Source organism: Panicum hallii, chromosome 2 (genome assembly GCF_002211085.1).
Source record: "Panicum hallii strain FIL2 chromosome 2, PHallii_v3.1, whole genome shotgun sequence".
Classification (NCBI taxonomy): Eukaryota; Viridiplantae; Streptophyta; class Magnoliopsida; order Poales; family Poaceae; genus Panicum; species Panicum hallii.
Window position 1 is genome coordinate 9,357,677 of NC_038043.1, and position 14,181 is coordinate 9,371,857.

Genomic DNA, 14,181 nt, shown 5'->3' on the forward strand with positions numbered 1-14,181 from the left:
ACTCTCTTACCTACGCTGACTCAATTCTCGCGTTCCTACGCAGGGTAGCAACCGCGATGGCAACTACGATGGAGAGCGTGACCCACGACCTCGCGCTGTACGAGGAATACCACCAGAGAGGCGTCTTCAGGTGGTTCGAGCGGGTGGTGGAGCACATCGGCATCGACCTAGCCTACATCAAGCTTTCCCTGAAGTCGACCACCGCTCCCCCATACTACTCCAAGATGGCCACGCTCGTCGTCTTGCCAGACCCCGCAGTGCCCGCCTTCGGGGGCAAGATGATCCGCAGCTTCGGTGTACTCACCGAGACCGCTGTCCAGTCAGCCGCTCGGAAGATGACGATGGAGCTGCTCGCCCAGTTCTGGCAGACCAAGTTCGCCGACTCCTCTTTCCGCCTGCTACCTCGGTCCGTCCTACCCAATGAGGATCCCGAGGCCGTCTACCTGGAGATGTACTCTGCCCCGGTTCAGGAGACCGGAGGGGACCAGCCCATGATCCACACCACCGGCTCTTACCTCTACGACCTGGACCACCTAGCTGTGAACCTCTCCTCGGAGAGCGATCAGCTACACCTGGGTTTCTACGACAGTGTGAGGCACATCTACGTCCTGCAGCATGAGATTCAGGGGTGGAACCAGCTCTACACCACGGCTCAGAGAGAGGCCCGTCGCAACCAAAGGAACTACATGGAGGCGCAATTGATGCGTCAGACGGAGACCCAGCTGAGGACGGCCGCCGAAGCCAAGCTACTCCAGACCGAGACCGAGCTCCAGAAGCTCCGGGAGGAGAAGGCCGAGTGGAAGCTCAAGGAGAAGGACTATCTCGACACCATCAGCAAGCTCAAAGACCGAGCCACCGACAGTGAGGCCGAGTGCCGCCAGCTGCAGACTCAGGTGGACGACCAGCAGGACTTCATGACCCTGCACGGTTACTTCGAGGCCAAGACCGAGGACCGGGTGAAGGAGCTGGAGACCCGGCTGGAGAGGAACAAGAAGAACATCGCCTTGCTGACCCGCACCGCCGTGTACCTCCACGACAAGGCCGCACGCGCCTTGCAGACGTGGGAGATTTCCGACTCCATCCGCGTCGACGAGATCCACGAGCTGAGGAATCAGCTACCCGAGGAGAGACAGCCCCTGGTGAGGAAGGAGGATTTCAAGCTCATCCCCACAGAGCTTCGCCTACACCTGTGCCCCCACGAGGAGATGCCGCCCGCGATCGAGACCGAGGAGGTGGTGGAGGCCGTCGCCGCCATCGACGCCATCTTCCCGGAGGACTACCCAGAAGCGTACAAGCGCGTGCTGACCTATAAGAAGCCACGCGTCACCTTCTATTAGGGCGTGAGTTGGTGTCTTAGGTAGGAGTAGGTGTAAGGTAGGTAGCCGCCGATGGTCCATTCCGGCGAGAGATTCTCATGAGTCGTGTTTTGAGCCGATGTCATGTTTCCGGCTAGCGTCCTATGATGTCGCGAGTCTAGGTAGACACGATAGGAGTCACCACTCTTTTGTAAACATTCATGATGTATTCTTAGAGTGTGAGTTGGGGGTGTTATCTTGAAGGCTTTCGTGTTGACCTCGAGATAACACCGGTGATTCCTTGTACTGCCTGTTTGATGTCTGAATGGATGGACGTTATGACTCTTCATTCTCGCATTATTTTGTTCGATCATTATTCTCATTTTAAAACATTATTGCCTTTATTCTTGCATTTTTCTCGGATAATTGGCATATTTGCCTTTGTGTGTATTCTTTTATTTTGGGTGGTGAGTGCCGGCGTTTACGCAAGAGAACTTCCCCCTTCACCCTATACAGGAAATGTCGATCCGGAGGTCTGATCGCTTGATGGCTCGTTTCGAGCAAGCCGCCCAGGAGGAAGCCGCAGCCGAAGCACGCGGACGAGGTCGCCCGTTTGGCCGTGGGCGCGGACATGCTGCCCCAGCACGTGCCCCGGCAGCAGGGCGTGGAAGAGGCAGGGGACCTGCCGCGGGTGCCGCACCCCGCGCCTTTGGAGAGGCACGCCGTGGAGACGAAGCTGGTGAGGAGGGGGTCGATGAGGAGATCGACGCTGAGCCAGCACAGCAGCCACCGCCACCACCGCCAACACTCGCAGAGATCATGGACAGGCAGACGCAGCTTCTTCAGCGCCTGGCCGAGTCAGTCGACCAGAGGAACCATGGGGCCAACCGCCATGGCCCGCCCGAAGAGGACCTCCAGCGCAAGATCGAGAGGTTCATCCGCCTGAAAGCCCCGACCTTCAGCTACGCCGAGGACCCCTTGGAAGCCGATGACTGGCTGAGGGTGATCGAGACCAAGTTGGACCTCACCAACTGCACCGACGAGGAGTGCGTCGCACTCGCCGTCCACCAGCTTGAGGGTACCGCCAAGTCGTGGTGGGACAGTTACTGCGACTCCCACCATGACCCAGCACACATCTCGTGGGAGGAGTTTGCCAGGGCGTTCCGTGAGCAGCACGTGCCCCGGCAAGTGATGATCCAGAAGGCTCAGGAGTTCCGTACCATGACCCAGGGTACGATGAGGGTGGAGGAGTACGAGCGTCACTTCACCAAGATGATGAGGTACGCTGCAGATGACACCAACACCGAGGAGAAGAAACAGTTCTGGTTTCTTCGAGGACTGCACCACGGCATCCGTCAGATCGTGACGGGATGCGAGTACCCATCCCTTCGCAGCTTGGTCAACCGTGCCATTGCTGTGGAGAGGGAGAGACTAGGATGGGAGGACCGTCAGCGCAACAAGAAGCGCCAGACTGACCACCAGGTACGAGACCGGCCCTTCCAGAAGACAAGGAACGCGCCACCTCTGCCACCAAGGAGCGGTTTCCGTCCTGGCTCCAGTCAGCCGAGCAGGAGCTTCGGTGGAGGAGGCAACCACTACTCCAGCAACAGGACCCACGGAGGACAGAACCAGGGAGGAGGCAACTACCACCGCCAGCAGCCGGCACAGAGGACCAACAGTGGCTCGACGCCGTTTGTTTGCTTCACCTGCAACAAACCGGGCCACAAGTCCTATGAGTGCCCCGAGAAGAAGACCTCGACCCCAGCTCGCGCGCCTGGCTCCACCGGCAGGCCCGCTCAAGCTCCGCGCTCCGCAGACCGTGGCCGCCTCACCCACCTGACTGAGGAGGAAGCCCGGGATGCCCCCGACATCGTGACAGGTGAGTATCTTATCGACGGCTCTAAAGCCTTGGTGTTATTTGACTCTGGAGCCACTTGCTCCTACATCTCTTCTAAGTGTGTTGCACAAAAATCCCTACCGATGACCCCGAGAAGCCATCCTATCATCACTAGCTCCCCGCTGGGGGATCATAGGTGCACATTAGCATGTAAAGGAGTGAAGATCATGATTCAGGGACTGCCATTCACAGCTGACCTGACAGTACTGCCGTCAGAAGGGATAGATGTTATTTTGGGAATGGATTGGTTGACAGCACATAAGGGTGTCATCTCTTGCTCACCCAGATTGGTGACCCTGGAACACCCTAGTGGGAAGAAGGTCGAAGTGGAACCGTTGAAGTCCCGAGATGTACCTCAGGTGTACAATTTGAACAGCTTGGAGAAGCGGACACTCGAAGATGTACCGGTAATTTGCGAGTATCCTGATGTGTTTCCCGAGGAGCTGCCAGGCCTACCACCGGACAGGGATGTCGAGTTCGTGATTGACCTCGTGCCAGGGACGGCACCGATCGCGAAGCGACCCTACCGCATGTCCGCGGAAGAACTCACCGAGTTGAAGAATCAGTCGAAGGATCTGCTGGATAAACAATACATCAGGCCCAGTGCATCGCCATGGGGATCACCCGTGTTGTTCGTAAGGAAGAAGGACGGAACCATGAGGCTATGCATCGACTACCGATCGCTGAACGCCGTGACCATTAAGAACAAGTACCCGTTGCCCAGAATCAATGATCTGCTTGACCAGTTGAGAAAGGCCAAATTCTTCAGCAAGATCGATCTGAGATCCGGATACCATCAGATGAAGATTCGGGAAAGCGATATCCCGAAGACAGCGTTCGTGACCAGGTATGGCCAGTACGAGTTCACCGTAGTATCTTTCGGACTGACCAACGCACCCGCCTACTTTATGAACATGATGAACAAGGTGTTCATGGAGGAACTGGATAAGTTCATCGTAGTCTTCATCGACGACATCTTAGTCTACTCCGAGACAGCCGAAGAACACGCTGAGCACCTGAGGGTAGTACTCGAGAGGTTAAGACAGAACCAGCTGTATGCTAAGTTCAGCAAATGCGAGTTTTGGCTAGAGAAGGTTGCTTTCCTAGGCCACGTGTTAACTGCAGACGGGGTTGCCGTAGATCCCGAGAAGATCGAAGCAGTGTCCGAGTGGCAACAGCCGAAGAGCGTTACCGACATCCGAAGCTTCCTGGGTTTGGCAGGTTACTACCGGCGATTCATCGAGAACTTTTCCAAGATTGCCAAGCCCATGACCGAGCTACTCAAGAGCAACGTGCCGTTCGTATGGTCACCCAAGTGCGAAGCCAGCTTTCAAGAGCTCAAGTCCCGACTTACAACCACTCCAGTTCTCACTCTTCCGGACATCCGGAAGGACTTCGTAGTCTATTGTGACGCTTCTCGTCAAGGCTTGGGTTGTGTGCTGATGCAAGATGGCAAAGTTGTGGCGTATGCCTCCCGGCAGTTGCGGAAACACGAAGAGAACTACCCTACCCACGACCTTGAACTCGCAGCTGTTGTGCACGCCTTGAAGATTTGGAGGCACTACCTTATTGGCAACAAGTGCGATATCTATACCGACCACAAGAGCCTAAAGTATTTCTTTACTCAGGCAGAGCTGAATATGAGACAGAGGAGATGGTTAGAGCTGATCAAGGACTACGACCTGAACATTCAGTATCACCCCGGCAAGGCTAACGTCGTAGCGGACGCCTTGAGCAGGAAGCTCTATTGCAGCAATCTGCTAGTTCGAGAGGAACAGCCTGCTCTGTGCGATGAACTCGAGAGACTGAAGTTAGAAATAGTAGAACAAGGGCACCTGAACACAATGACAGTCAAGTATGATCTGGAAGATCGAATCAGGCAAGCACAGCGACGATGCCCGGAACTTCAGAAGCTCAAGCGAGCAATGCGAGACGGGAAAGCGACCGACTACCGGGTCGACGACCAAGGAACCATATGGCTGAAAGATCGCATATGCGTACCCCAGGATCAAGGGATCCGTGCCGAGATTCTGGATGAAGCGCATAACTCCAAGTACGCCATACACCCAGGATGTACGAAGATGTACCAAGACCTGAAGGACCGTTTCTGGTGGAACGACATGAGAACGGACATAGCCGAGTTCGTGGCTAAGTGTGACATTTGTAGAAGAGTCAAGGCAGAACACCAGCGCCCTGCCGGTTTGCTGAAACCACTTGACATTCCCGTATGGAAGTGGGACGATATCTGCATGGACTTCATAACAGGGTTACCCCGGACTCTGAAGGGCAATGACTCCATTTGGGTAATCGTTGATCGCCTAACCAAAGTGGCACATTTTATCCCCGTCAAGACCACGTACCCCGTGAGCCGACTATCCGAACTGTACATAGAGAACATTCTGAAACTCCACGGGGCACCACGAAGCATAGTATCAGATCGAGGCCCTCAATTCACCGCAAAATTCTGGCAGAGTTTGCACAAATCCCTAGGGACTCAGCTAGATTACAGCACCGCCTTTCACCCCCAAACCGACGGGCAGACCGAGAGAGTGAACCAGATACTCGAGGACTTGCTTAGAGCATGTGTGCTAGCCTACGGAGTGATTGGGAGAAGAGTTTGCCCTATGCTGAGTTCACGTACAACAACAGCCATCAGGCCAGTTTGCGAATGTCACCTTTCGAGGCACTTTATGGCAGAAAATGCAGAACACCTCTGATGTGGTCAGAAACCGGAGAGAGATCGTATTTTGGTCCAGACTCTATATTAGAGGCTGAGGAGAATGTCGCCAAGATCAGGGAGAACCTGAAATAGCGCAGAGCAGACAGAAGAGCTACGCCGACAAGAGGAGGAGAGACCTCTCGTTCGAGGTCGGAGACCACGTATACCTGAAGGTGTCACCACTCCGAGGTACCAAGAGGTTTCATGTCAACGGGAAGCTAGCCCCGAGGTTCGTTGGACCGTATCCAATCATTCAAAGGATCGGAGGTTTGGCGTACAAACTAAAGCTACCAGAAGAGCTTGCTGGAGTGCATCCAGTTTTCCACGTATCCCAGTTACGCAAATGCTTGCGGGTACCGGATGAGACAACACCCCCAGAGGCAGTGGACTTGCAGGAAACGCTTGAGTATGTTGAGTACCCCGTGAAGATTCTAGCCCGGGCAGATAAAGAGACTAGGAGGACCTCCATTCCCTATTGCAAGGTTCTCTGGAATAATCACACTGAACGGGAAGCCACTTGGGAGAAGGAGTCCGATCTGAAAGAGAAATACCCACACCTTTTCGAGGACCAGGTAAACCTTTAATCTCGGGGACGAGATTCTTGTGAGGGGGGGAGTCTGTAATATTCCATGTTAGAAATTATAGAGATTGTTTAACAAAATTTGGGGATTTCAAAATTTTTGTGAATGGACTAGATTTGAATAGCTATTGCATCTTACTTGAATTGGATTTTCGAATTTGTTTGATTTCTTTGTGTGAGATTTGAATTTGGAATGGGCATTCAAATTCAAATCTAAACTTCTAAACCCTAAATACCCCCATGGGCCACCAGCCCACGCAACCCGAGCCCATCTGCCTTCTCTCTTCTTTCCCCGCGCGCGAACCAGCCCACGTGAGCCGGCCCAACCCATACCGCGAAGCATTTCGCTCTCTCCCTCTTCCTTCGCCCGGGGCAGCTGACGGGCGGGACCCACCCGTCAGCTTTCCCCTTCCTCTCGCCCGCGCCCTCTCCTGGCTCGCGTCGCTCCGCCCCGTGTCGCGACGCGGGAGCCGCAACCGCCCGCTCCCTTTTCTCCTTTCTCCCCCGGCCGCGGCCCCGCTCCCCTTGCGTCACCTGGCAGCCGCGCTCCCCTGTCCCCGCTCCGCGACAGCCGCCGCAACCGCCCGCGCGCGCTCCCCTTTTTCCCCCGCGCCTCGGCCGCCCGCGCAGCCGAGCCCTAACCCTAGCCGCGCCATGGAGCCGCCACGCGTCCCGGCACGGACGCCCAAAAGCCCAGCCGCCGCCGGTCCCAAGCCCTAGGACCGCCCCATAAGAAGCCCTCGGCCACCACCCCGGAACCCTAAACACCTGCGCCATTTTCCCCAATCCGCCGTCGCACCCGAGGAGAAGTGAAGGGAGAGGAGGAGAAGGAGGAGAGGAGCCCGGAGGACGCCGCCGCCCGGAGCTGCGCGAGGAGGAGGACACCGCCGCCGCACCGGAGCTTCACCGAGCCGGCGCCCCGATCGTCCACGTCGACGTTGCTGCTCACCCTGCACGGCATCAACCCACCTGCCTCGCCTCTCCGCAGCCCCAAGTCCCCTCTTCCTCAGCCCGCCGGTGAGCACCACGGCCGCCGCCCTTTTTCCCTTCCCCGCTGCTGCCGGCCGAGCCGATGAGCCCTCTGTAGGAGCCTTAGGGACCCCCGCTCCCCTCCGGCCGCCGTGCCACTTTTCTTGCAGGAGCCCGTCGCGCCGCTGCTCACTCCCGCGAACGCCGTCGCCCTCTGCCGCCGCCGTCGTGCCGCGGGCCCGGGGTGCCGGTGCCCCGCGCACGGCACGGCCACGCCGCGGCCCTGGCCAGCCAGGCACCGCGCGCGTGTGTGCGCACCCCCAGCTCGAGCCCGAGCCGTGCTGCTGCCGTGCCTTGGCCCAGCCTCGCCACACCCACGCCACGGCCACGCCGTGCGCGATCACCCCCGCGACGCGACCGGACGTCGCGTTCGCGTCGCGGCCAGGTCACTGGGGCATTTCCCCGAGCACCCTCCGGGAGCTCGCACCGCACGCGCCCTCGGGCGCCACACACACGCACACGCACCTGCACCGCTGCACCGGATCCGGGCCGCCACACCGGATCCCGCGGACGCTGACGCCTGGGCCCGCCCTGTCAGTGAGAAGAAAGAAGACGGCGCCGCCGGCCCGCGAGGAGGAGGAGGTGAAGCGCCAGCCCAGCCAGAAGAGAAGAGGAGGAAGGAAAGAGAAGGCCCAGCCCACGGAGGAAGGAACGGCCTGCGTTGAATCCGAGCCGAGCCGAGCCTAGCCAGCCGCACGCGTAGCCAGCCCGTTCGCCCGAGCCGGCCTGCTGAGCCGCAGGCCGAGCTGCCCCTGTGTGCCTGAGCCGAGCCGATGGGCCTCGAGCCGGCCCATCACCTCTTTTGGCCCAAAACCGAGCCAGACCAAAACCCCTTTCCTTTTTCTTTTCCGGTCTGACCCGAGGGGCCCACCTGTCAGCCTCGTGCTGAGGCTGACCGGTGGGGCCCGCTGACCACAGCCCCCTTGACCATTGACCGTTAGTACGTTGACCGGTCAACGCTGACGTCAGCAGGGCCCACTGCTGACGTCATCACCCGGGACCCCCTCTGCTGACGTCATGATGGCGTCAGCATGCCACGTGGCACACCCTGGTGCTGCCACGTGTCCCTGTTTTCAGGCTTTCTTTTCTGAAAATCCTTTATTAATTTCAGAAATAGATTTTTCCTTAGAAAATTCATAATAAATTATCCGGACCTCCGAAAATTATGAAACCAGTTTCATAATTCTTCTAAAATCATGAGCCACCTGTTAGAGTAGGTTTTTGATGATTTGGATTTATTTGCAACCTTTTGTGCACTTTTGCACTTTGGACCCTACTCTTACTCGTATTTACGAATAGGACCCGTCCGCGAGGAGCTGACCGACGACCAGGACTACCCGGAGACTCAGGAGGACTTCGAGGAGACGCCAGGTTCACGCCCATCTACGAATTGAACTCCTATTAGGCATTTGCTTGTAGATATGCTATTGCTGTATGTGTATATATATATATATCGAGATAAACCTGCATGGCCTCTTTACGAACCCAACTCCTTGTCAACCATCTTATTCGTTCATTATATGAAACGCCTTGTAAACCCTTGAATGTGTTTGTGTGGGATATGGGTGGATAGTCTTGGCGTGTGTGAAGAGGTTCCCATCAGGAGTTGGTGATTAGGGCTTAGCCGGGAGTGGGCGACCTAACTCGATCGTGGATCGAGGGCTTGGGGTGTGTATCTTGGCACACCCTACGGAGTACCTGTGGCGGGTACAGTTTTGTTTTCGTGTGAGGTGTTTGGGGCACCCGTTAAGGGTGCAGTTGCGGACCACCGTGGTGGATACGCGTGTGACGAAGATGCCCGCTCCGGCAGATAAGGACCGGGTGAGAGTAACCATGACTTGTGGGACTTTGTAAGCGTGCACACCACTTACCCATTATGAGGGTGGGCCCGGTCCGGACTTAGCAAGCGCGGTACCAAGCCGGTAGGAGGATCGAGTATCGGTGCAGGGGAAGGAGGTGATGACCTCACGTTCCCCGAGACGCAGGGAGGCTTCACAGTCCCGGGGCGACCTCTCGCGGGAGGATGCGCCCAAGACCCGGGAAAGCCGGATGGTGCCGTGGCTCCTATTTCCGTTTCGTAGACCGGTGTTTCGTATACTAGTCGGCTGATCTCCGGCTAGTGTCGATTCGAGTGGGACCAGGTGTACAACCCCTGCAGGGTGAAAACTATACGTATAGCCGCGTCCTCGGTTATGGACATCCCTACTCCTCTGTTGCTCTTATTAGTTAGTGTTACTCATGATTTCTACCTCCCTCTAGAATATTGTCCTGCCAGGGGGCAGTTGAGATGCGAGGAGAGGGAGTCCTCGCATCGACTTGGTGGTGTTGGAAGGTGTGTGTGATCGGGAGTCCGGAATGCCGGAAGGCCCGAGTCAGGAATGAAAGGAGATGTGTATTCTTATATAAATTATATTGCATGCATAGGGAAACCCCCAGCTTTACCCTTGAACTCTGTTATATCCGTAGTATAGACCACATAAAGCTTGCATACGGATGGTGACGTGAACCTATCCCAATCCTTGGGGATAGCCTGGTACGATGCAGGATCCGACCCGGAATTCGACCCCAACGACGACGGATGGTACGACTGAGGCCCGAGCTACGCTCAAGTCGCCTGTGGAGGTGGAACCCGAAGATGGAGGACGGCCGAAGACCTAGCTACCGCTATGCGCTTTCTGCTTGTTCGATTTAGCCGAAAGGCTTGTAATAAATTCCGTACTACAGATCCTCTGGATTTATGTAATAATTAAACCCGTGAATGACCTCTTATGAGTATGACTGTGATATTATGCCTGAAATGAGTTCTGTATGTGATAGCGCTTGATCCAGGGACTATCACGACGATACAGGGAGTCGGATTCCTCGATTCAGGAATCCGGTTCATTTCATGCGCCGTCCTGCCTCTTTGCCGAGAGCCACTGGAGGCAGCACTCGGCAAATATTTTTTTTATAACCTCACTATTTTCTCTTTGCTTGAGTAGAAGGAGAAGTAATGAAGAACGGATGGAGACAAACACAGAATTATGCAGTAACAATCAGGCCTGAGAGTGCCTGGCGGACAGTCCGCCAGGCCTGGCGGACAGTCCGCCAGGCCTGGCGGACTGTCCGCCAGGCACTCTCAGGCCTGATTGTTACCGCGAAAAACTAGTGACGTCAAGAATTAATCCACTGGGGCTCAATCTTTGTAGGCACATTCACTGTAGCCAAGTATATCACAAAGTACACATGAACAATCAAAGTACATTCAGTCTAGCTAAGTCTCAAATGCAAATAACTCCATCATCTATGCCGAAGGTGGCTAGTTGTTCTGGTTGGTCTGATTTGGAGAAATATACGGATCATTGGAGGCCGCCGACTGATTCTGCAACATATAGATGAAATGTATGAGTGAAACGACAAAATAAACGACATATTGAACATTGCATACTCACTGAAGTAGAAAACGGATCGGTGGGTGGTCTAGGTGGGGTGACGAAGGGAGGTGGCGGAGGTAGACCCGTCGCGGCGCCAAGACTCTGAATGTACGCGAACATGCTCGCCATCCTCTGTCGGTCAGCCTCCCGCTCGGCCTCCATCTCCGCCCTCATCCTAGCCTCCAACTCCATACGTTCTCTCCTCTCTTCTTGCAGCTGAGCCTGCAAAATTTTTACCCCAATATTACAATAATACAAAAGCGAAGTTATGTAATATAATAGAAAAAAAACGTATGAACAAGCAACAACCTGGAGTGCCTGGACTTGGCTCGTCGAACTGTCCGGACGAGGTCGGATGCCTGCGCTCGAGCTCGTTTGCCGTGCTTTTATCTGAGATAGAGTCGGAGTAGAAGAGGAGTCGATCGCGCCGTCGCAAATCCAGTACCGTCCATGCTTCTTTCCTCCTCCGACCTTCATGACAATTTCAGCGTCAAGATCCTCCTGGGTCGGATCGTACTCTGGCCCGTGGACCTCCCTCGCCATCGATGTGTACTCATTGAGGCGAGTATAGATGCTCGGGTTGCTGTACGCCTCGGGCCCGTCCTCCACGTTGTAGCTGACGCTGGATGTCGCTTTACCCTTGTGGGATAGAGCATACGCCATGAATTTGTTGCACTGCTGCCCTCCATGTGCCGCCGACTGCGAGAAACAAGATGATGAGAAATCATGCATAGTTCAATAACCACAAAACAAGTAAAGTCGCGTACCCATGCTTGGGCGTACTCGGTCAGGTTATGGTTGCCTTGGTGGTGTGGCACACCGGCCATAGTCAGACGGTGCTCACGACGCTCCTGGTGCACAGCGTTCCAGTCGTCGGATAACCACTTAGCAACTATCTGCTGCCAGCACTCAGGAAAGTGGGCACACCAATGAGGAACCATCTACATGACATCAAGTAGAAGACATATTAGTAGAGGACATTAAGCCAACTTAATGTTCAAATAAATCAAATTTTGGTATTTACCTGCAAGTACTGCTCCTCAGTCAACGTCATAGTTCTTGCTTGCGCCTTGGTGACCTTCTGTCCAAGGACGACGGCGTGGTAGTTGATGATTGACTGGAGGCGCTGCTCGTAGAACATGTCGGTAACGAGCTTTTTGCAGCGATACTCGGCAACCACATCCGCCTGCGCGTCCATCCCGGCCTGTAGTCTGTAGAAATCCTGCAATAAACACGATATCATTATTTCAATCATATTATCAAGGATGTGCAACGAATGCGATATATTGATCACTTACCCAAAGCTCGCCCTTCACTCGCTCAGCCAAGTTGGGCCACTGTCTGCCGGCAACATCCCGCATGTCGGGGACGGCCCGGTAGTGCTCCCACGTATAGGCCGGACACGGCTCTCCGGCCAACGTGACCAGGCCAGGGAAGTGATTCCTAACCAGAAGACCCAAGATGCCATTCACATGGCGTCTGTGAGCACCAACGGGCCTCTCCACAACTATCCAGTTCCTGCACAGGTGATTGATAAAAATTTTTAATTTCTACCACAAAATTGAAATTATAACGTAAACATGTACTGAAAACATGTAAATTTACTTACTTATCCCCTTGGGGAGCTATGATCGGGCGTTTTGCTTCAGGAATCGGTCGCTGGGGGAGACTCGCCGGACCTCGCTGGTAGACGGTTGACGAAGCAGAGGCCTCCGTGCCCTCCTCGTCCGCCTGCTCGTCGTCCCTAGCCCCTCCTGGTGGACCACCTGGTCCGCCTGCTCGTCCTCCCCTCCGGGAGCGCCTGCTCCTCCTCCTCCGGCGGCACCTCCTCCTCCGGGAGGCACCTCCTCCTCCGGGAGCGCATGCTCCTCCTCCGGCGGCGCCTGTGTCATCGCCCTCCTGCCACTCCCCCTCCTCCTCCTGTAAGACGGTCCCTCAGCCGCCCCGGACGTCGGCTCACTGCTCCCCCCGAAAACCTCTTGTGAAGGGCCGCTACACTCTTCTTCATCCCGCGGCCCACCATATCTGGTGAATCCCCTGCAATTAAAAGAAAATTAATTAGTACAGATAAATATATAACACATACTTAGATAAATACATAAAGAAAATAGAACATAATTACATAATAATTATGTGGATGAAGAGAGATAGAGGAGCTTCATCCAAGAGGTATACATAAAGAAAACCGAGTTGTGTTATGTGGATGAATAGAGATAGAGGAGCTTCATCCAAGAGGTATAGGGGGTTTTGGACAGCCTCCCACGGACATAAGATGATGGGCCCACGAAGAGATACTTTGGATGAAAGAAAAATGATCAGTTCTGCTGGCTGATCCCGAGCTGTCCTGGCGGACTGTCCGCCATTCCTGGCGGACAGTCCGCCAGGACCTCTCAGCCAGCCAAAAAACCTTCTTTAATTCCAAGGGATTGATCCAAACTTTAAGATATCTTAGAGGGATGATTGGATGTATATGAGACAAAGCAGAAGACAAATAAAACACAGTTTTCAAGACAACATAAAAAAAGTTTACCACTTTAGATCAACAACCATAATTACGTAATAAGTACAGATAAATATATAATACATACTTAGATAAATACATGAAGAAAATAGAACATCAATACGTAATAATATAGTCTTACATTGACTAAAAATATTCATCGTAGTCGGGATTAGCTGGATCATAGTCCTCATCATCACTATCAATCATGTCGTAACCAATAAGATCAGAAGACTCGGTGTCTTCATTTGCATTGTCTACTTGTAGTCGTTCTAGCATGTGTAAATCCTTAACGCTCTGCACCTCTTCCTCCTCCCCCGCATCATCAACCGCTTCAACTTCCATTTCGTTTGCCTCGGTTAATACTATCTCGAATCACCCTTGTAGCCCCTCTTCTTGAAAGAACTCTCCGTCATATATGTTTGGATCTAAGTTGTAATCATCATCGTTAGGGACAGGTACTCTACCGTGCGGTGATGTCTTATACACAATATACCAACCCTTAAGATGCTCTTTGCTTTCACACGCATATGGGAGATAATAAACTTGTATAGCCTGTTGAGCAACAACATAGACATCGTCTATGGTCATAACTGAATCCTGTCGAATTTCAACTAGCCCAACATTAGAATGCGTCCGTCTCATTGCTTGAGGGTCAAACCAATGACATTTGAATATCACAGGATTAAGTGGTTTCGAACCATAGTAGCTGAGTTCGTATATTTCTTCAATTCTTCCATAATACTCA

The 14,181-nt window shown here is 54.2% G+C and overlaps 2 protein-coding genes across 2 annotated transcripts; one reads left to right on the top strand and one right to left on the bottom strand.

Annotated features, from left to right (window-relative positions):
- Window positions 1-1,926: 1,926 nt before the first annotated feature.
- LOC112880861 lies at window positions 1,927-8,207 on the top strand. The gene is made up of 4 exons (XM_025945600.1): window positions 1,927-2,152; window positions 2,425-3,174; window positions 3,385-4,589; window positions 7,824-8,207. Exons 1-4 carry the CDS (start codon window positions 1,927-1,929, stop codon window positions 8,205-8,207), a joined length of 2,565 nt encoding a protein of 854 aa, XP_025801385.1.
- Window positions 8,208-11,567: 3,360 nt separating this feature from the next.
- LOC112880862 lies at window positions 11,568-12,345 on the bottom strand. The gene is made up of 4 exons (XM_025945601.1): window positions 12,232-12,345; window positions 11,958-12,155; window positions 11,736-11,874; window positions 11,568-11,632 (listed from the first exon to the last, which is right to left on the bottom strand). The coding sequence occupies exons 1-4, from the start codon at window positions 12,292-12,294 to the stop codon at window positions 11,568-11,570; spliced, it is 465 nt and encodes a 154-aa protein (XP_025801386.1). The 5' UTR covers window positions 12,295-12,345.
- Between the last annotated feature and the right edge of the window lie 1,836 nt (window positions 12,346-14,181).